The sequence below is a fragment of the Narcine bancroftii genome, chromosome 1 (assembly GCF_036971445.1).
Source record: "Narcine bancroftii isolate sNarBan1 chromosome 1, sNarBan1.hap1, whole genome shotgun sequence".
In the NCBI taxonomy this organism is placed as follows: domain Eukaryota; kingdom Metazoa; phylum Chordata; class Chondrichthyes; order Torpediniformes; family Narcinidae; genus Narcine; species Narcine bancroftii.
Genome location: NC_091469.1, coordinates 25,323,234 through 25,346,627, shown reverse-complemented (window position 1 = coordinate 25,346,627; position 23,394 = coordinate 25,323,234). Strand labels below are relative to the sequence as shown.

The following is a 23,394-nucleotide window of genomic DNA, read 5'->3' as shown; positions in this document are numbered from 1 at the left end:
GACTGTCAGAGGCCTAGCCTTGACGCAAAATAAACCATTGTATTCAAAGTTATAAACTGAAAATTACGTTATTCGATAGAAGCCTAGGCATGTTAGCTTGCTTGCTTATCTTTCTTACTTTGCTGGGAATAGGTGCTTGAGGGAGGTGGAGAAGCTGCTACTGGCGCCCCGACAACCTACTACAAGTGTGCGGTCATTGCCTCACTTCGGCAGTTGGGACCATTCCAGGCGTTGAAAAGTATAATTGGGAAGGGCTTGCATATTGTAGTTTAATATCAGCTTTAGAATTTGTAATAAAGATTTGTATAAACTGAAGTGCTCTCGGCGTGTGTGTCTATTTTCTTTCGGTAGCTCAAACACTGTGACCAATCTAAAACGAACAAAATGCGAAGTACAAGTTTACCCAGGACAACCCGTATGATGACTGTTTAAACAATGAGAGTATGAATGTGCTTGCCGCCATCTTTGCCTTAGACGATGATGGTGCTTTTGAAGGATTCTAAATGTGGGTTTTTTTATCAATAAAAATTTAATTCTCATATACTGGTAGCATGAAAATTTGTTGTACTTGGGCTTTTTTTCGGTTTTTCAAGGGTCGACTTGTACACTGAATTGGTTTTCAAGGGTTGATTTACATGCCAAATCAGCATCAAGAGTTTTTTTTAGTTGAATTTAAAGTCTCAAAAGTATATCTGGCATATAAATTGACCCCCCCATTTTTGAGGGTTTCATGATTCAACTTATTCGCCGAAACATACAGTAAGTGACTTGAAAGAAAGTATTGAAGGTATGATGGCTAAACATGCTAATGACACAAAGATTGCAAGATGCAGTGGAAATTAAGTTACAAAAGATGCAAATAGTTTAGGTGAACATCTGGCAAATGGAGTATAATATGGGAAAAATGTCTATTGTACATTTTAGCAAGGGAAGTATAAAAGCTTTATCTAAATGAGAGAGTGATAGCTCTGAATTGCGGAGGGATCTAGTTGTCCTCATGCATTATTTGTAAAAAAAAGCTTGTGTGCAGGTGTATCAAGCTTTATTGTTTATTGTTGTGGGAAATGTATACAAGGGTGGGGAGATCTGTTGAGGCAAACAAGAAGGTCCGCAGAGCTGGACAATTTGAGCGACACACAAAATGCTGGAGGAACTTTTACCAAGTCAGGTAGCATCCATAGATAGCTTATGTTTTGGGCTAAAAATCTTCCTTCAGTCCTGATGAAAAACTGTTGGCCCAAAATGTCAACTGTCTGTCAACTGACAACATGAATGTTCCTGACTTAATCAGTTCCTCCAGCATTTTCTGTTATGCTAGGAAAAATTATGATTCAGTCATATTGGACATTGGTGAATACAGCAGATGTGCTGGGTACAATATGAGTTGTCTTATGAGGAAGGGTTTGGATCTGCTGGAGTTTGGAAAAGTGACTAAATTGACAGGGTGGATGTGAAGAAGATGTTTCATCATGAGGAAGAATCGAGCAGAATTTTGGAACTAGGAGTCATTGTATAAAATTAAGGAGTTACCAATTAAGACAAAGAGAAGTGATTGTTTTTTTTTGCAAGAATTGAAGATCTTCCACCATTGTTTAAGAGAATCTTTGGCATTTTTGGGATAGAGGTAGAGTAAAATCCCCATTTTCTGGCATTCAATCAACCTGAAACTCAAAACAACCGGCAAAAAAAAGGAAGAAGTAAATAAATAAACAAACACAAAGAAAGAAAATAACGTTTTAAATAAAAGTTTAAAATTATAAAAGTAAATGTTACTGAAGCAACACATAACCCCTTGGGAGCAAACATTCAGCCAGCAGAGTGACCCGGTTGTGCTCCGCCCACAGCAGCCGTTTGAACAAAATTTCATTCAAGTTGTGTTTGAATAAAATGGCAGCGCCCAGAATGAAGGGTTAGTCGATGCTGCTCACCCAAAGTGTCTCCCTATCCCTGTCTTGTAAGAATCTACATCTTTTATTAGTATTAAATATACTAGTAGGGCTTTAATCTGTAAACTTGGAGTAGTGGAGTGGGGGAGCTTTAATGTTATGATGGCAGCATAGTTACAGCACCAGGGATCGGCGATGGGATTTAAATTTTGTAAGTTACAGGAATTACTTGATTAAAGTGAACTTTACATAATTAAAAACTACAATACTTTTTAAAAATCAAATATCTTTGAATTTTGCAATGTCTTTTAAACAATGCATTCTTAATGCAGATGTATTAGGCGTTTTAAGAGTGTGTCTCAGTCAACCGGAAAATTTGCATTTCCATCATCTGCATTCCCTGTGGGTACTGGATAATGGGGATTTTGCTTTAGAATATTTGTTCCTCAACATGATTATCCAACTGCACGAAAACCAACAAGGTCGGGTCAGATACAGCAATGAGCTCTCTGAACCCTTCTCCATTAACAATGGCGTGAAGCAAGGCTGTGTTCTCGCACCAACCCTCTTTTCAATCTTCTTCAGCATGATGCTGAACCAAGCCATGAAAGACCCCAACAATGAAGACGCTGTTTACATCCGGTACCGCACGGATGGCAGTCTCTTCAATCTGAGGCGCCTGCAAGCTCACACCAAGACACAAGAGAAACTTGTCCGTGAACTACTCTTTGCAGACGATGCCGCTTTAGTTGCCCATTCAGAGCCAGCTCTTCAGCGCTTGACGTCCTACTTTGCGGAAACTGCCAAAATGTTTGGCCTGGAAGTCAGCCTGAAGAAAACTGAGGTCCTCCATCAGCCAGCTCCCCACCATGACTACCAGCCCCCCCACATCTCCATCGGGCACACAAAACTCAAAACGGTCAACCAGTTTACCTATCTCGGCTGCACCATTTCATCAGATGCAAGGATCGACAATGAGATAGACAACAGACTCGCCAAGGCAAATAGCGCCTTTGGAAGACTACACAAAAGAGTCTGGAAGAACAACCAACTGAAAAACCTCACAAAGATAAGCGTATACAGAGCCGTTGTCATACCCACACTCCTGTTCGGCTCCGAATCATGGGTCCTCTACCGGCACCACCTACGGCTCCTAGAACGCTTCCACCAGCGTTGTCTCCGCTCCATCCTCAACATCCATTGGAGCGCTTTCATCCCTAACGTCGAAGTACTCGAGATGGCAGAGGTCGACAGCATCGAGTCCACGCTGCTGAAGATCCAGCTGCGCTGGATGGGTCACGTCTCCAGAATGGAGGACCATCGCCTTCCCAAGATCGTGTTATATGGCGAGCTCTCCACTGGCCACCGTGACAGAGGTGCACCAAAGAAAAGGTACAAGGACTGCCTAAAGAAATCTCTTGGTGCCTGCCACATTGACCACCGCCAGTGGGCTGATAACGCCTCAAACCGTGCATCTTGGCGCCTCACAGTTTGGCGGGCAGCAACCTCCTTTAAAGAAGACCGCAGAGCCCACCTCACTGACAAAAGGCAAAGGAGGAAAAACCCAACCCCAACCAACCAATTTTCCCCTGCAACCGCTGCAATCGTGTCTGCCTGTCCCGCATCGGACTTGTCAGCCACAAATGAGCCTGCAGCTGACGTGGACTTTTTACCCCCTCCATAAATCTTCGTCCGCGAAGCCAAGCCAAAGAAAAAAGATTTGTAAGTAGTGTGCCAAAAAGTTACCAGAAGAAAATGGGAATGCAGCAGAAAGCTGTGATATGAAATGGCAGAGCAAGCTCAAGGCTCTAAATGTCCTCCTACTAACTTGCTCATAAATAACTGAATAATTTGATGAGATTGAGAAAAACCATTTCTTTTAGTATGGCAAGAAACTGTCCAAACCAGCAGTGCATAAGGATCTTGAAAGACGTTCATGGTGATGTCAAAGATGTAGTCATGGTTTCTAGCCTCTAAAACCCCTTTATCTGAATCTCTTCCTTTAGGAATTAGTGTCAGTAATTTCTTATTGTGCTTCATTCCTTCAGATTAATTTGCTGTCATGCTTTATGATATTTTGTTCTCTTCCCAAGGCTGCCTGATTTCCATGTTCATTAGTAAATTGCCATGTATAAGCCTCTACCTCCAGTAATTGGTGATGTGCAGTGACTATACACCATGGTCTGTAAATAATTGTGTACTAACGATTAGATTGTAGAGCTGGACACAGCCAAGAAAGACTCAGCCACCACATTGAAAGTTGTTAATGACTGTTTTTATTCAAATTCAGTGCAGGCCCTTTTAAGGGCAGCATGAGCTCAATCACCTCATGCATTGTGACATCATGATCGCTGCCCAGGCGTGTGCTGGGCAGGAGACTTGAGGCAGGGAGAAAACCCTGACAGTACCATCTTTCCATGGCTGCCCCACCATGTGGCGTTACACGCGGGGCCGGTTCGCCATGAAAGAGTGCGCTGCCACACAACCCCCCCATCCCCCAAAACCGGGTACGCATCCCGCCGCTTGGGTGGGCGGCCCCAGCATTTGGGCATGGTCGTATGCACCGGCTGTGATAGGTCTAAGTGCGCCGCCTTAAAATGGTCCACAGTTAAAAGTTCGTCTTTACCCCCTATGTTCAAAGTGAAAATCCTGCCGGACCACTGGAAGACCTTGTATGGACCTTTGTACAGGCATTGTAAAGGTGCAGTATGTGGGCCATGCCGAACAAATACGAATTCTGCCGAATCCAGCTCTTTGGGACGATGTGTCAGCCGGACGCCATGAGGTGAGGGAGGCGGGGGGCTAGCGAGGATAGTTTCTCACGGAGATCTGCCAAAATGTTCACGTGCTCGGGCATGACGTAGGGCTCCGGGCCAAAGAACTCACCGGACACTGGGCAATTAAGTAGGTCAACTAGGCAGGGATGTCCAATATCTCCCTCACTGTTCGCTTTAGCAATAGAACCATTGGCAGAGCTGATAAGAACAGAAAATAAAATAAAAGGGATAAAAATAAAGGAGAAGGAGTATAAAATCAGTTTATTTGCAGATGACGTCATAGTATACTTAACAGAACCAGAAATATCAATAAAAGAACTACATAAGAAATTGAAGGAGTATGGAGAAATATCAGGGTACAAGATCAACGCAAAGAAAAGTGAAGTGATACCAATGAGTAATGCGGATTATACAGAATTTAAAAAAGAATCACCATTTAAATGGCAAACACAAGCAATCCGATACCTAGGTATTAGGTTAGATAATAATTTAAGACACTTGTACAAATTAAATTATCAGCCACTAATAAAGAAATTGGAGGAAGACTTAGAACATTGGAAAGAATTACCACTAACATTGATAGGAAGGGTAAATTGCATTAAAATGAATGTCTTCCCAAGGATACAATACTTATTTCAATCGTTACTAATTCCCTTAACAGAGAAATTCTTTAATGAACTAAATTTTTATGGAAAGGGGGGAAACCGAGGATAGCGTTAGATAAATTAACAGAGAGGTACTGCCAAGGTGGTTTGCAGTTACCAAACTTTAAAAATTGCAGCACAATTAGGATATTTATCAGATTTTTATCAGACAAGGGAAAAACCAGATTGGAGTAAGAGAGAGCTAGATAAAATAGGGGAGAAGGTTCTGGAACATATACTTTATAAGTGGGATGAAAAGCTGGTACAATATAAAAGCTCACCAGTATTGCATCATTTACTCAATATATGGAAGAAGATTCACTTAGAAAGGAAAAAACAAATTACCAAATACCAAAATTATTATTGATGCAAAATCAGCTAATCCCTTTTACAATAGATAACTTTTCCTTTAGAGAATGGGAGAGAAAAGGAATTAAAAGAATAGAAAATTGTTTTTTGGGAAATAATTTATTAACATTTGAACAATTGAAGTACAAATATGGAATAACTCCTGGTACAATGTTTGCATACCATCAACTGAAAGCCTACTTAAAGGATAAATTGGGAAACAGACTGAGATTACCAGAAGGAAGCAGCTTTGAATATGTGATTATGGACACAATGAAAATTAAAAGATTTATAACGAACATGTACATCAAGCTGCAAGAGAAGGAAAATGATGAAATAAGCTATGAACCCAAACAAAAGTGGGAAAAGGATTTAAACATAAAGATAAAAAATGAAACATGGGAAAAGTTATGTTCTGGAACTATGAAGAATATAATAAACACAAGGTTATGCATAATTGGTTACACAAGTTATATATCACGCCCCAATAGTTAAAAAAAATTGGATCCAACATTATCAGATAGATGTTTTCGCTGTAAGAAGGAAATGGGAACAACGGTACATGCAATTTGGGCATGTGAGAAAGTGAAAAAGTTTTGGGAAGATCTAAATCAGATATTAAATTCTTTCTTCTTTCTTTTCTTCTTTCTTTTCTTTGGCTTGGCTTCGCGGACGAAGATTTATGGAGGGGGTAAAAAGTCCACGTCAGCTGCAGGCTCGTTTGTGGCTGACCAGTCCGATGCGGGACAGGCAGACACGATTGCAGCGGTTGCAAGGGAAAATTGGTTGGTTGGGGTTGGGTGTTGGGTTTTTCCTCCTTTGCCTTTTGTCAGTGAGGTGGGCTCTGCGGTCTTCTTCAAAGGAGGCTGCTGCCCGCCAAACTGTGAGGCGCCAAGATGCACGGTTTGAGGCGTTATCAGCCCACTGGCGGTGGTCAATGTGGCAGGCACCAAGAGATTTCTTTAGGCAGTCCTTGTACCTTTTCTTTGGTGCACCTCTGTCACGGTGGCCAGTGGAGAGCTCGCCATATAACACGATCTTGGGAAGGCGATGGTCCTCCATTCTGGAGACGTGACCCATCCAGCGCAGCTGGATCTTCAGCAGCGTGGACTCGATGCTGTCGACCTCTGCCATCTCGAGTACTTCGACGTTAGGGATGAAAGCGCTCCAATGGATGTTGAGGATGGAGCGGAGACAACGCTGGTGGAAGCGTTCTAGGAGCCGTAGGTGGTGCCGGTAGAGGACCCATGATTCGGAGCCGAACAGGAGTGTGGGTATGACAACGGCTCTGTATACGCTTATCTTTGTGAGGTTTTTCAGTTGGTTGTTCTTCCAGACTCTTTTGTGTAGTCTTCCAAAGGCGCTATTTGCCTTGGCGAGTCTGTTGTCTATCTCATTGTCGATCCTTGCATCTGATGAAATGGTGCAGCCGAGATAGGTAAACTGGTTGACCGTTTTGAGTTTTGTGTGCCCGATGGAGATGTGGGGGGGCTGGTAGTCATGGTGGGGAGCTGGCTGATGGAGGACCTCAGTTTTCTTCAGGCTGACTTCCAGGCCAAACATTTTGGCAGTTTCCGCAAAGTAGGACGTCAAGCGCTGAAGAGCTGGCTCTGAATGGGCAACTAAAGCGGCATCGTCTGCAAAGAGTAGTTCACGGACAAGTTTCTCTTGTGTCTTGGTGTGAGCTTGCAGGCGCCTCAGATTGAAGAGACTGCCATCCGTGCGGTACCGGATGTAAACAGCGTCTTCATTGTTGGGGTCTTTCATGGCTTGGTTCAGCATCATGCTGAAGAAGATTGAAAAGAGGGTTGGTGCGAGAACACAGCCTTGCTTCACGCCATTGTTAATGGAGAAGGGAATCACGTTGCTCTCCATTGCAGGCAAAATCTTCGCTAGGATTCTACTAAATAGAATAATACCTAGTGTCACTGAGAATATTCTCCCAGAATCACAGTGCGGCTTTCGCGCTAACAGAGGAACCACTGACATGGTCTTTGCCCTCAGACAGCTCCAAGAAAAGTGTAGAGAACAAAACAAAGGACTCTACATCACCTTTGTTGACCTCACCAAAGCCTTCGACACCGTGAGCAGGAAAGGGCTTTGGCAAATACTAGAGCGCATCGGATGTCCCCCAAAGTTCCTCAACATGATTATCCAACTGCACGAAAACCAACAAGGTCGGGTCAGATACAGCAATGAGATATTAAATAAAATCACAAAAAACAACATACCCAAAAATCTAGGGATCTTTCTTCTAAGTAATATAAGAAATAAGGAATTAGGCCTCAAACTGGATGAAGCGCAAAAAAGATTTATAATGATAGCCTTAGCTGTAGCAAAAAAGTGTATAATGTCAACTTGGAAATCGGAAGAGGGCCTGAGAATACAACAATGGTACATGGAAATGAATAAATGTATTCCATTGGAAAAAATAACATATAATTTAAAAAATAGTCACATTATTTGAACAAATTTGGGAACCATACATGGAACATAACAGAGAGGGCTTGCCTCGGACCTCCACCCCCTAAAATGATAAGACAAAGCGACTTGATCCAGTGTGTAAAAGTAGATGACACATTTTTCTTGTTTATTTTTCATTATGTGATGACATTGTTTAATGGTGTTATTGTATTGTATATGTTGAATGTTTGTTAGTTTTGGAGGGGGGGAAGGAAGGTGGGGGGGAAAAAAGGGGAGAAAAATGCCACTGTATATTTAAGAGGGAAACGTTTGTATGTATTTTGGTTGATATGGTTCACAGTGTGAAAAATAAAAAAATTATAAAAAAATGACTGGCTGAAGGGTACCAGTTATCGGAACAGGGATGTAAGAGGGGCCAAAGGTGGGAGAACCTCCCAAGCAGCCTTGGGCACTGAAGGTCTTGATCATGTTGGATGTGGAGCTTGGGTTTGCTGAGGATTTGGACTGAAGTTTGTGTGGCTGAGGAGGCTACAGGAGCATGTATGACAGACTAAATGCAATTTCATGTAATATTACATGGTTTCTTTTTATTACCTGGCAATAAAGAAATTCTTGAATCTTGACATGCCAAACCTTCTTGGAAAGTAGAGGTGTTCGTGTGCCTTCCTCACACTTGCCATAATGTGCTGGCTTCAGGTGAGTTCCTTTGATATGTGGACTCTAATAAACTTGTATTCTGATAATAGTACTCGCCCTCTCTATCTTTATTCCATCAACGTGGACAGATACATAGTCCTTCAGCCTTCCTAAAATCCATCATGAGCTCCATAGTCTTGGTGATGTTGAGAGAGCAAGATTGTTGTTCTGGTATCACCCAACTAGATTCTCAGTTTCCACCCTGAGTTCTGACTCATCATTTCCAGTAATTCAGCCAGCAATGGTGGTGTTGTCAACAAATTTATAGATTGTGTTGAAGCCAAATGGTTATGCAATTTGAATCTATATGGAATAGAATAAGGGTTTAAGCATGCAGCCGTGAGGTGTCTGTGTTGATGATCAGCGAGGAGCAGATGATTGGGATCTACTGATGAGGAAGTTGAGGATTCAGTTGAAGAGGGATAAACAGAATCTCAGATCCTTGATTTTGATCATAAGCTTTGCTGGTTGTTCCACTTTGGGAGGTCAAGTGAAGTGTAAGAGGAAAAAATACAGTTAATGGCAGGATTCTTTGCAGCACAGCAGCACTGATGAACACAGAGATCTGGGGATGCAAGTCCATAACTCTCCGAGAGTGCCATGCAAATACGGAGAGTGGCAACTAAGCATTATTTGATCAGGGCATTGAACATAAGACCAAAAAAGTCACCATGCAGTTCTATCAATCTTTTGATAGGTAGGATTTGGAATTTGATGTGCAAAACTGGTCACCCAGTATAGGAAGAATGTGGAAGCTTTGGAAAGGGTACAGAAGTGATTTACCAGGGTACTGCCTGAAATGAGCAATAAGGAGAGGATGGACAAACTTGGGTGGTTTTCTCTGGATTGTTGGAAACTAACGGGAGACTTGATAATTGAAGTTTTAAAAAAATTATTAGAGGCATAGATGAGTATACAGTCAGAATTACAACAGGACGTTTGTGAAGTTGGAAGGTGGGATGGGGAACAGTGAGCAGTTTTCTTCATAGTGAATGGTAGGTGGCTGGAACGAGCAGCTTGTGGTGATGGTGAAAACAGATACAATAGTGATGTTTAAGTGGCTTCTAGGGAAGCATATTAATATGTAGGGAATAGAAAGATATGTAGCATGTGAAGGCAGCAATAATTTAGTTTAGTTTGGCATTGTGTTTAGTGCAGACATTTCCTTCTCCCACCCACACCCCCACCTCCAGCACAGATGCTACTCAGGCTGCTCTGCTAGAAGTTTGGTTTTTTTTCTTGCTGCACATTCCAGCATCTGCAGTCTCTTGTGTGTCCACTATTTTGATATAGATTCACTGCACTATATATGTACTTTAGTGAGCATGAACATTTAAAATTATGGTGCATCTAAGTAATAGCTTATTCGTTTTAAGTGCAGTGGTTTTTTTTAATATATTCATTTTTCTTTGCAAGTTGTATTCATCAGTATATCTTGCTCTGAGACTGAAGTGTATAATTAAGTTTGAGAGGAGCAAAATGTGGTGCTTGGCAAAGTTAGTTTATTTTTTCCTGCACAATGGTTCCTTACATTAGTAAAAAAAAATTCCTGCAATTTCCAGGGTTAGTTGAATAGCACATCCCTGCAAGAAATGGATTATCTGCACAAGCTTCCTGCAATTCATTATCACTGTCTTATTACCAGAAGAATGAGATTTCCTACTTCAAGGCCATGATGTGTACATTGGCATTGAATGTTCCAGCGAGTACTTTCCTGTTTTTTTCTGTCAGGAACATTATGCATGAGCATATTCAATTGTCTGACAAAAGGCTATAGTAGCTGAGGTTTTGAATCAACTGCTGTACCTTTGCAGTGTTGCTCCGTTATAAAATTATCAAATTTTATTTGGACAATGGTAACCTGGATTGCTATGTTCATAAATGCACTTCATTGACTGTTGGTTTCTTATACAAATATGATAGCAAGCTGACTTAAAGAATGGCAGAATTTTGTTTGTGTGTGTGTGTGTATAAGTTTATTACTTGATACTAATAAAAACACACACATTGCTGGAGAAGCTTAGCAGGTCGGATATGTATCTTTTACCTTTGCTACATAAGGTCACTGTATGATCTGCTGAGCTTCTTCAGCATTGTGTATTTCTTTTACTTCAACTACAGTGTCTGCAGAATTTTGTGATTTACTTGATGCTAATAGATCACTCTTATTTGGCTACATTGGCCGTAATTTATGAAAGTAAGTCATTGGCTGTAAGTTATTCAAAGCATCCTAGTTCAAATGCAAGAGTTGTAATAACGCAGAAATTCTGGATGGACTCAGCAGGTCTTGCAGTGTCAGTGTTACTGACATTTTGGGCCTGAGCCCCCCTTCAACTTTTGAAGACCAGCTAAGTTCGTCTGAGTTTTTACTACAATCACAGCATCTGCAGACTTTCATGTTTCACTCAAATATGTCTCAATTAACTTTGAAAAGAAATCTTAAGCCACTCAAAACTGTTGAAAATTAGAAGTAGATTGATTTTCCTCTAGTTTGCACTGAGACTGGTTTACCTCAGTCAATTTTTATTAATGTTTCTATTATAGGAGTGTTGCTTAGATGTCAACATTTTGTACATAATTGCAGGAGTAGCATTGTCAAATAGAAGGATTGGCAGACTGATTGCATTGTCATAATCTCACAGACAAATGCCTGAAAATGTGCAGGAATTTTTCACGTCAGCAAAGGTAATGAACATGGCCTCTTGGTAGGTGTGTCTGGGCACCAGAATAACTGACCAGGCTCTTGTAGGAATGTACCACCATCTTTAAACCACACTCCAAAAATGGCACATCAAGAGCCACCATGACACAATGGAAGGACTGTACAAGATCTGACCTTCTGGGACTTGGACTTCTTACCACAGACACCTCAAAGCACTAGAAACATACAACACTGTCTACAAATCCACTGGAAGAATAAATGACAAATGTCAGTGCCTCACATTTTTTCGGCCCTGGCCACCTGCCCATCATAGCTCTTGACCGCCGTCCCTTGCTCAGGACTCAGCTGATTGCCCACCCGAGCTCCTGATGCCCCGAACACAGACCTTTGCCTCAGCTTCCTGCCCACCGTGGCTCCTTACGCCTTAATCGTGGATCATCACCTCAGCCGCCCATCCATCCTAGCTTCTGATGCCCGGAATGCAAACCCTCATCTTAATCACGCACCCACTTAGTCCTGACCGCGATGCCTCAGCCACCTGCCCATTCAAACTCCTGATACCACAACCGCTGACCCTCGCCTCAGCCACCCGCCTATCCGAGCTCCCAACACCACAATCGATGCAGGTACTTACTGCAGTCAAAAGTAGTATCCGTGTAATAGTTGACCCCCACAAAATTTGACTATTACTTGACAAAATTTGACTATTACTTGCATATATATGTTTTTTTGTATTTATTATCTATTTTTAAATCGATCAAGTATGCCATTGTAGTTTTTGGTTGTTTTTATAGTTTTTTTTACAAAGTATCTGTTCAGCTAGAGAAATGAGAATTTCACTGCATATGTACATTGTATGTTTATCAAGGAAGTTTTGAAAGCATCCATGAAATTTTAAAATTCTTATTATGAAAAAAATAATTTCATGGATGCTTTCAAAACTTCCTTGATAAATGCAACAAAAATATCTCCTGGACATCCTTGTCCATGACTGCTTAAAATGAGTAATGATTCAGGATGACACTGAACCCATTTGTCGGGATGCCCCTTCTGCTTCTCCCTCGGGCAATTTCTCCCTCTTGTGAAAGTCTGCAGTACCCATGTAGGCCACAGCAGTCACCTCAATGTGGAAGCAACTCATCCTTGATCCTGTGCAATTGCCCAAAATGACGAATACTTTTAAAAATTTAGACACACAGCAAGGTGTGGCCCATGACCCCGTGCCACACAAATATCCCAATTAACCTACAGCCCCTGTACATTTTTTTAAGTGTGAGAGGAAACTCACATAGACATGGGAAGAATGTACAACCCCCTTACAGACAGTGACGCAATCATGGAAGAATGTTAATGGAGACCGACAGATCAATAATTGTGCAGCATGGACAAAAGTTGTGTCTACATTTGTTATAATCTTGACTGAAACCTAATCATACCTTTGTTTGAGCACTGTATCTTTAGCCCAACTAATGTGTTGTGTGAAGATCACGAATTATAAGTGAAACGTAGTGACCATCTCACCACACAATAGCAATTTGGATAAACAGACATGACACAGACTCCAAGGATTTCAGGATCCAGATCAACACCACCTTAAAAGCGGGGGGCGTGGCAAGATGGCGTAAGGATCAGACGTGCCTTCCAGTCCTCTCCTGACTCTATCTTATTGTTTTGTCTAGAAATGCCTGTTAAAATTCTTTAAAAGTTTAGATAATTTCAGTGCTGTTAATTTAACTTATGATGGTACAATTGGTGGAAAAGAGCAAAAAAAAACAACAACAGATTATCAAAAAACTACATTTTCCAAAAGTTCAAGTTTTGGAGCCTACCTACAGGAAAGACACCGGGACTCAGCGTGAAATGGATCTCAGGAGAGAGGTAAGTGTCTTAAAAGTTTCCCGAACTGCGGTTTCTGTGGTGAAAAGAAGTAACGCCCTCCTCTGCGCTTTTTGTTCCACCGTACCGCTATCGAGAAATAGGCCACGACTGTCGGCGTAGGCTTCAAATTCTTCCAGCCATGCCTTCCACTTCACACTCACAGTGCTTGCATCACCCGTTGGGTCAAAATGAGGAACACCTCGAAGTGTTAGAAAGTCAGCTTCTGCGCCTGCCATTAGGAAACTTTTTTCAGCCCAAAGCCACCGAATCAAAGATCAAAATTCCTATCACATTGAAGTTCCCAAAATGTTGTTGTTTTATTCCTCGTCGCCAATGTCACATTTGTGGCCCGAAATGTGAAGTTAATAACACTAATAATGCAGGTTTTACCAGTTAAACATCTCCGTGTCTTTATTCTCCAGTTTTCATTGTTCCTCCATTTCGCGCTCTTCTCTCTCTCTCATACCATGTGACTTCCGGTCAGGTGAATACATCTCATGCATATTCATTATCATGACAGGACCAATTCTCTTTAAGATGCTAACTTGAATGGTGGGAAAACTTTAAACTAGTTTGTTTGGGGGAATGTACCAGAAGGGAGCTGATAAAAGTATCTATAAGATCAGAGGACAGAGATCAATAAGATTCAATAAAGCTAAGAAAAATTTCTGAAATTTATTAAATGAAAAAAAAGGCAGAAACTGAATCCCTAAATATTTTTGAAATGAATTTGGATAAAAGCAAGAGTAAAAACCAGGTTGTTGATGGATTTTCCAATGGTTTTGCCAAGGCACAATGGGTCATGCACTGAAGGATTCTGTGACTAGATCACAAAGGAAATTCATAATTTTTTAACAATAACAAGTGAGCACCCAGTTTGGTAAGAAGAATTATTGTGCATTCTTTGTGGTTAAGTTGACAGTATATGACTTGATTCCCCAAGTAGGATCAACCTAATTCCTAAGTCAGATAGCAGTAGTTCTGATGGTCTTGTCTGACTTGCCAATGGAACTACTTGTTATTTGTGGAAAATTCTTCCCAGTAGTCTACTGGTAAACATTCAGTTTTTAGCTGATTGAAATTAGTTGGAATTGCACACAGTTACTTAGAGATGTCTATATTTTAGCTGATCCCAATGCCTGTTTCAATAAATGGTGATCTCTCTGTAGAAGAGATTGTACTTCATGTCCTTCATGTAACTGTGAATTTATAGTCAATGGTTTGGAAATAATTTTAGCAAGGTGATTTATTTCTGCGAGTCATTCATTTTCTTTTTAATTATATCACAAAATTGGGCCACCTCTGTTTAGTGTAAAGGTTTACAGAAAAGAAGGAAACTTTAGTAGAAGTGTTTTATTTAATTGGTGGAGGACATGGCAATTCAAGATAAAGATTGAAATTAATCTTCCAACTTGTTTTTGCAGTCCTTCCATGGGGAATTGAATTTAAATCCAGGCCATGATGCTAAATAGCACTCTGCTCTACTTCAGGGACTCAAAGTGAAAAAAGTTTGGCTGTGGCTGCAGGGAAGATCTGTTGTATGAGTTTTTTTGGTGCCAAACCTCTGCTGTAATTAATTTGAAGATTCAGAAAGTAGGATAGATTTTTAGTTCTCTATTCCAACCTTTAAAGTCGATTCTTCTTTCTCAGCCTCTGCACCACCATAATTTGTTTTCCCATTGCATTGCATGGAATTCGTTTATTATTGATAAATGTTAGGACTGTGTGATAATTAGGATATAAATTTAGCAGTACACATTTCTTTTTGTCTATAGTTCATTTTCGAGACATTCATGATCACCTAGTTCTTAGAGTGACTGCATGTAGAATGGTTATACAGGATATTTGTGAAATACAGTTGGTTAATGAAAATGACTTGAACACGGTGTTTCCCTTTTCATCAAACAGGTATGGAATTCGTCCAGAGAATGTGATCTTGTATGGTCAGAGTATAGGCACAGTACCCACAGTGGATCTGGCTGCTCAGTATGAATGTGCTGCAGTTATCCTTCATTCACCCTTGATGTCTGGAATGCGTGTAGCCTTCCCTGATACAAAGAAGACCTATTGCTTTGATGCATTCCCCAAGTAAGTGATTCCTTTTCTTCCATTGTTAACTGAATTCTTGTTGATTGAGTTACAAATTCCATTGAGGCTAAATTTTAGTTTTGTGGTATGGCTTTCTTCTAAAGGTTTAATCTTTGTTCTGCCTTATCAACAAAGTGATGCAGGAGCTGTACTTAAATAAAATCACCAGTCTGGATGTCAATTGTAATCTGTTTTCTGAGATTCGTTGACCATTGCACATACAAATATATTGCTTGGTGGGTGTTCATGTCATTCACAAGTAGAGGGATTAAAGGGAAATTGAGAAATAAAATTGCTGCTTGGAAAAGACTATTGTTAGAAGCAGTCTTACCATCTTAAAATGTATCTGAATGAATACTTAGGCTCCTAATCTGAAGGACTAGGAAATGAAAGCTTTTTAATGGGAAGACATGAAGGGGCTCTGTTCATGTCCAAAACACAGTGGGCTAAAGGGCCTCCTCTTGTCATAATATTCCATGAATTTACTGATGGGCAAAGTGGAACATATTGGGTAAAGTGTACTAGTGTAAGATACAGTAATACAGTAAGATCCCCAATACCAGCATCTATAGGGATCACAGATGCCAGAAATGCAAATTTTCTGATTGAGACTCCCACTCTTATTAATACTCTCCTGCATTAAGAATACACATTTAAAAGATGAAAGGCAGTGCAAAATGTAAAGTAACATAAAATTTAAATTCGATCCCCGGTCCCTGGCGCTGTTACAGAGTTGAAATAACCACTACGGCGTCAGAAGTGCAAGAGCCACGTGCTGGAAGCCACTGGGCTCGCGGAGAGCATGCCTGCTGTTGTCAACCTCTCTCCACCAATTGGGAAGGCTGAAGGCATGTGATGGGACAGTTGAAGAGCTCAGCATATTGAGTTTTGAACAGGTTGGTCGGAGGGCAGTTAGTAAGGCATGCATGCTCACCCAGCAGCTTCAGCAGACAAGAGGCTGAGTTGCTTCGTTCATCGGTGCTAGCACTGCCGTCCGTAACTGTCTGTCAGTGTGCTCACCCAGTTGTTTCAGTGGGAGAAAGGTGACTGAGCTACTTTGTCTTCAGGTGCCAGCACTGTTGTCCTGACAGCAGTTGGTGTGTGTGTGTGTGTGTGTGGGCTTCCCCAGTCCCCTTCCAAGAGGAGTCACTTTACGACCCATGACAGGGTGTTTAGAGGGGAACACTTGTGTGATAGAAGGTCACTTGTTAACTCTAAAGTGGGCTTCGAAGGCGTGAACCGTGTGTAGTGTAGTGATTAGGAGGTCACTGGGTGAAAATTCTTGTATGAACTAAGGAAAATCATAAGTTTACAGGGATCATGGCCATCTTTCTCCACGTCCAACTAAAAGACCAGCGTGCAACCAAACTAAGTTCCCAAGCCTGGAGACCAGACTCTGTGAGCCGTTCCTTTTTAACTGATGGTCTTGACGTGACTGACTTGATGTTTTGCTTTGGGAGTTTTTTTGGGGGCATTTTGAGCTTGGACTGTAATGGTCTGGGTTTTTTCCCCTCACATACACCTTATAAATATCTGTTGTTCATGTAGTGTTGCCATAAAGACTTATGTTCGGGAGTTAAGTTTAATCATTGTTGTTAATTTATTAATAAATTTTGTGTTAAACTTAACCTATCTGTTTATGTGTCTCTCAATTGCTGCTGGTGAGGCACAACACCTCCCCCAAACCCAAAGTTTACAGATAAAGCCTTACTAATATACTTAATACTAATAAAGATGTAGATTCTTACAAGGCAAGGATAGGGAAACACTTGGGAGAGTCGCCCTAATGGCGAACGGCATCAACTGGCCCTTCATCCTGGTCACCACCATTTTATTCAAACACAACTTTATTGAAACTTTATTCAAACAGCTGTTGGAGACGAGGCATGACGGGATGCTCTAATGGCTGAATGTTTGCTCCCAAGGGGTTGTATTGCTTCAGTAACATTTACAATTTTAAACTTTTATTGAAAACTTTATTTATTTAAAATTTTTAAAATGTATTTATTTCCTCAATTTTTTTTCCCTGTTGTTTGAGTTTCTGGATGATTGAGTGCCGGATAATAGGGATTTTACTGTACTCAGAATGCAGGTGACTTCTAAATCGGTCATTCTCAACCTTTGTAGTGCTATGGCCCTCTTTGGACTCTGCTCAAAGTTTGTGGGCCTCCTTCTCTGTGAAGTAGTCAAGTTTTCATTTCTTCTGAATTTCTCTCCTATCGATTACATTTAAAAAAAAACTTTTAAAAATACTCATTATGTGAGGTGTAAAGAAAATAAGGCTTTTACTTAAATGTGCTGTGGCCCCCAGGGTGGGTTGGAGGGGGGGGGGTAAGGGGGTGCTGGAGGCCCTGTTGAGAATGGCTAACTCCATCATATCCTGAAATTTCCTTGCATCTACTTTACCAGGCATTAGTACTTTCATTTTTCATTCTGCAATAATTTGAGTCAGGAGCTATGTCACCCTGCAAAACTAAATTGCTAAAGGTATTATGGATGTCCTTGGCATCTGATATTTCAGTGTATTGTATAGAACTACTTAGTATTGCACGTGCATTGCTATGCAAGCAGAAATACCATAACAATTCAGATAAATATGTATGTTATACTTCGACATCAATCTCATATTTAGCTTGTATTAATTGATGCATTGAATTTCGTCATGCCAGTTGTTATAATTAGTCTCCCAGAATGCATAATTGAATCAAAGTAATGTGATTTTTTTTTACTGCCCCTTTGAGTGAAGTAATTAATAACATCACCTTCCTCCCCAGTTACTTTTTTTTGGATTCATTAGACTCACTTATTTCCACTTTTATATGGGAAAAATAAGTGTCACAGTTTGAAAAAAAATTCCTTCAAAATACTAAGTTCAGACTTTATTACTCAGCTGTGAATATAAGATTTTTCATTATTTGGATACGTCATAATGAATATTCCGATACCTCAAGATGGATTGTCTTAGAGATGAAATCCATTAAAAGACACTCTCTTATCTCAATACTTGGAGCACGTTTACCTTTATCACTCTCCAAATTAACTGATAACTTGGTAGTTTGACATATTTTGTGTATTTGGTTCCAATTTAAAAAGCACTTTGGCTATCATAGATCTTTATTAATTAGTCCAATTTTATATATTTAAAAAAAAATCTTCCGTTCAAGACATTGAATGTACTCAATGGTCTAGGTTGCGTATTCAATCTTTCTTTGATGTATAGAGACCAAAACCTTTCCTCTTGAGCAATTATCTGCCAATTTTAAATGTCCTAATCAACATTTGTTTTTGCTATTTACAGATTAGGTGTTCTTAAACTCCTTAACGTTGAGACTTCCCAAGACTTGGATTTTATTCTTATCTGGGAAGAATATAATTTTAGTCCTAATCAGAAAGGACTGCTTTCAGCCCCTTATGAACTATTTTTAAGATTTAGCTATAGTTCTTTATCTAACATTAAGAAAGTTTGGGAAGTTTGGAGGGGGGTGGGAAGGAGGGAGGGGGGAGAAGAGGGGAGAAAATGACACTGTATATTCAAGAGGGAAATGTTTGTGTGTATTTTGGTTAATATGGTTCATAGAGTGAAAAATAAAAAAATTAATAAAAAAAGAAAGTTTGGGTGCATGACTTTCAACAGCTATTTCTTGAAGATACATGGGATTCTAATTTGAAAAATGTACATTCATCCTCTCTCTGTGCTAGACATTCCTTATTACAATTTAAAGTAGTCCATAGGGCCCAATATTCCAAAGTTCAACTACCCCAATATATCCTCTAAATGTGATCCGTATACGACTCAGGAAGGTACTTTATATCATATGTTTTGGTTATGTCCTTTCCTCTGTAACTACTGGAAAGAGGTATTTAGTACATTATCTTTAGTTCTTGATATAAATCTGTCTCCAAGCTCTCTTATTGCTCTTTTTTGGAATGAGTGGTCCAATCAATTTAATTTTGACTCCATCTCAATCCCATGTGGTTGCTTTCACTTCCCTGATTGCTAGAAGGCTCATTTTGGTGCAGTGGAAAGATCATGTCCCTTCCACCCACAATGGTTATTGGATTTGATGGCATCCCTCTAGAGAAGATCAGGCGTTCAACTACTAAAGCATATACTTAATAACATGGATAATACATATCTTGTTTATCTTTGCTTACTATTTGTAATTTTAATTTACTGTTACCTAAACATTATAAAATCAATAAAAAGATTAAAAAAGAAGAAACCTGTAATGTTTAATTTCTTTTGACAGCATCGACAAGATTTCAAAAATAGCTTCCCCAGTGCTGATCATCCACGGAACTGAAGACGAAGTCATCGATTTTTCACATGGTTTGGCATTGTATGAACAATGCCAGAGGCCAGTGGAACCGCTATGGGTTGAAGGAGCTGGTCACAATGATGTTGAGCTCTATGGACAATACCTTGAAAGATTGAAGCAGTTTGTTTCTCAAGAACTAACAAGTTCCTAAATGAAACTGTGATATGCAAGGGCATTATATTTTGTTTTTTAGTTAGAAAATGCTTTCTATTTTTCCGTGATTACAGTTGTATATGCAATCTGGCATAACAACTGAAAAAAAAACACCTCGGGTGGCCAACCTTTTAATTTTTCATTTAGATATACAGCACAGAAACAGGCCATTTCAGCCCACAAGTCTGTGCCAGGAGTGTAGGTTAAATGGGCGGCATGGACCCTTGGGCTGAAATAGCCTGTTACCATGCTGTATGCTGTTGGCCACCCCTGCTGTAAGGGTTTTCTTTGCAAAATCATATGGCACTCATAAAGTTCTAAAGATTTGCAAACATCACATTGATAATTAATGCCAGTATTTAAAATAAAACTGGAGTACAGAGTCAGTTTGACAATTTGTTTATGGTTACCCAAGATGAAAAAAATACCATTATTTTCCCTCCATTATGTTTGGATATATTGATGGTGTTGGGTGAAATGATTCTTTAGGTGTCATGCATATGTTTAATTGTTTCTTTGTACATTTTGCCAAATTGATTAGCATATCAATAAGAAGGAGAAATGGGTTCAGTAGGTCTTCTGGAATGCATCTTTGTTAATCAACTAGATGCTCATAATAATCAGGAATATTCTACAAGCTACGAATCTAAAATACACCATCAGGCAGTATCTGGAGAAATTGAGGTCAGTGACTTTTTGTCAGAACTGATTTTCACCATAAAATCTTTAATCAATACAAGATGCAAGTTGATCGTTGTTTTAAATTTGTTCAAAGCGAGTGGAGGCACGTTTCTGTGGGAAGAAATTTGGTGGGGTGTGGGTGCCTAAGTTTGGCCTTCTGCTTGCAAGATTGAAATTTTAAAAAATGCTTGCCTGTTGCACCATGTTTGTGCCATTTCATGGCATTGAGCCAATCTGTATCTGTGAAATATGTTACCCTCACCTTTTCTTGGAAAACTGGCCTTAAAATAGTGATTAAAATTTCTTTTATAAATTGCAACACAGAGATTTTATTTTGTTGTGCATAATTTTCACAGACTGTACCCACTCAAGTACTGAGGGTTTAGGTTTTACGAATTGTATGGATAAACTCCAGTTTCAGATTACCCAAGTATTTTTTGTGAATGCAAGGGAGATGGGAAGTCTTCCTTTGATAACATATAGTTAGCATGTGTTTTTTAAGGATTTTTTTTTTCATTTTGTTTTGGCACATAAAAGACCTCTAGTAATGAAGTAGTGGCTATTTTTCACCTTTTTAATGGGGAGGGGGAATGGTGAGCTGTGAGAGTGATGACATCAGCCACTGGCCTAATTATGTAGGGAGTGGTTTTAAGGGAAAATAACCAATACACTACAATACATTATTTTTAGATGTATTTCCCATTGGAAAGATTAACATATGCAACACTAACCACTGTAGGTAATGCAAAGTGAATGCATTTCCAAGGGCAATGCAAAAGTTGATTTCTTTAAGGGAGGAAACACATTTTAAAATTATGGTACTCCAGTAGCCTTACAATTTTTTTTAAATGTGAATGTATAAATGCTTGAAATTCTCTGAATTTATATGCTCATGTATGAACCTGTGTTTCTGTATATTATGACAAAATGCTACTTTGTGGTCAACTGTGTATATTGCCTGTGAATTAAATGTACAAGTCCAATTTATACATTCACTGTCAAATAAGGAGTGGCAAGCAGGCATTGCCAGCATTAATGCAATACTTTTGTTCTAGTTGCTTTATATTTAGAGATCAGTACTTCAGGAACCAACCTTTCCTGGGAAATAATTTTTAAAGACCAACTTTGAAATTGGACAGAAATGACATGTTTCCAACAAATCTTTTAAACTATAATTGATATTCATCTCTATTCCTATATCTCGATGCTTATTCTCGACTTGAAAATATGCAGTTTTCATTCTTTAAACTGCTCCTTTCCCATATTGCTCCCACCCCATTCATGTACAGGGTGGCATGAGATTAACTTTTGGTGTAACGGTGTATATTGTACTTAGTTGTCAATTCCTGAATGGTTTGAGATAAAGTCCTATAACAGCTGGATAATCTAGTTATGATAAATTGGTGTTTGCTCCTTTCCAGCAAGAATGGAAAAAAGAAACATTTAAACTCTTTATTTGAAAATCACATTTTGCAGGATCCAGCATAAATTTGATCTGTCCTGACCATATATTTGGAAGCATTACTAATTGGCCACTTGTTTGTCAAATTGAAAAGAGCAAAGATTCTCAGTTGTGCCCATCCTATGGTGGTTGGGAGTACCTATGATCCATGTATTGTTAAATGTTCTGTCCTTCCAAGGAATTGGTATTTCTCATTTAGCACACCATTGCCTATATGTTGAGGCTTACAAATCTAATTGGATGAATTGTAATTGCCATCCTTCAGCTTTTACTTTTAAAGATTATAATTAAGAAGAAACAGAAGTTAGCAGGATAATGAAAAAAAACAATAGTTTATATTATTTCAGTAGGTAGATAACTGCCAGCTGGAAAGTAGAAAATGCACATGACCAGCTTGAACAGAGGGGTGCCATATATCAAAAGCATTTCAAATTCTTGTGAAATCTGTATTTCATGTAAACACTGTTTAAATGTCAGTCAATTAAGTGCCCTGTGGCAAGATGAAACTTTCTAGTACTTTTTACCATCCTGACTACTGAGCAAATTGAAACTACCTGTACCTGTTCTGTGTTTTGCTTATTTTCTGTTCTACCTGATGCAGGCAGGGTGGTATTTTTATTATTATAGTTGAATTAAACTTTGATTTAAAATGTACAAAAGCATTACTGTTCCTTTCTTCCCTCTTCCCACCCCCCCTCCCCCACTTCACAGAACATTATAGCACAGGAACAGATCCTTCAGCCCTTGTCTGCACTGAACCTGATGTCCATATAATAAGTACAACTATGCAGGCTCTTCACCCTTTCTTCATTTATAGGGCCTGAGCATTTATGACAAGGCCAGCATTATCTAATGAATGGATGGACCATTTTGCATACCAGTTAAGAATTAACGGTATTGCCATTAGGCAAGAGTCGGTTATAGCCCAAACTGGGTAAGGACATTAGATTTATATTATTGAATCAGATGGGCCTTTGCAACTGGTTACCATCACTGATAGCAACCTTTTAAATTAGAATTGGTTATTTAACTAATTGAAGGTTGGCCACCACCTACAATGAAACCTGAAATAAGCTTGAGAAACAGCATCTCATTTTCCGTCTCGGCACGTTGCAGCCTTCTGGACTGAACTGAAATTGTTGAATTAAATGTTTTCGGTGCATTTGTGATAAAAGACTCAACTTGTTTTTTATCCCTTTGGGAGTGGAGGACATGCCCAGTTTAACCTGCTGTGCTTGTCCTCCAGCTCCTACATTCCTTTGTCCAGGTTCTTTTGTCTTTGTTCATGCTCTCTGTTTCCATTCACTTGATCACTTTGTTTACAGTTTGTCCCCTTGGCTACCCCAATTTTATTGAACCCAAGTGATCCTCTTTCT

At 39.7% G+C, this 23,394-nt stretch overlaps 1 protein-coding gene and 1 long non-coding RNA gene across 2 annotated transcripts in view; both read left to right on the top strand.

The window, feature by feature from the left end:
• LOC138755925 (alpha/beta hydrolase domain-containing protein 17B) overlaps nucleotides 1-22,677 on the top strand; it is an 80,081-nt gene extending 57,404 nt beyond the window's left edge. Inside the window, exons 2-3 of the mRNA XM_069922701.1 lie at nucleotides 15,224-15,403; nucleotides 19,654-22,677. Of these exons, the coding sequence (XP_069778802.1) occupies nucleotides 15,224-15,403; nucleotides 19,654-19,873 (400 nt within the window). The 3' untranslated portion in view covers nucleotides 19,874-22,677. The remainder of the gene's footprint in view (nucleotides 1-15,223; nucleotides 15,404-19,653) is intronic.
• On the top strand, nucleotides 4,258-12,159 carry LOC138755941 (uncharacterized). Its single transcript, XR_011352644.1, has 3 exons — nucleotides 4,258-4,671; nucleotides 8,686-8,775; nucleotides 11,360-12,159. It is a non-coding gene; the product is annotated as an uncharacterized lncRNA (long non-coding RNA).
• Nucleotides 22,678-23,394: the final 717 nt, after the last annotated feature.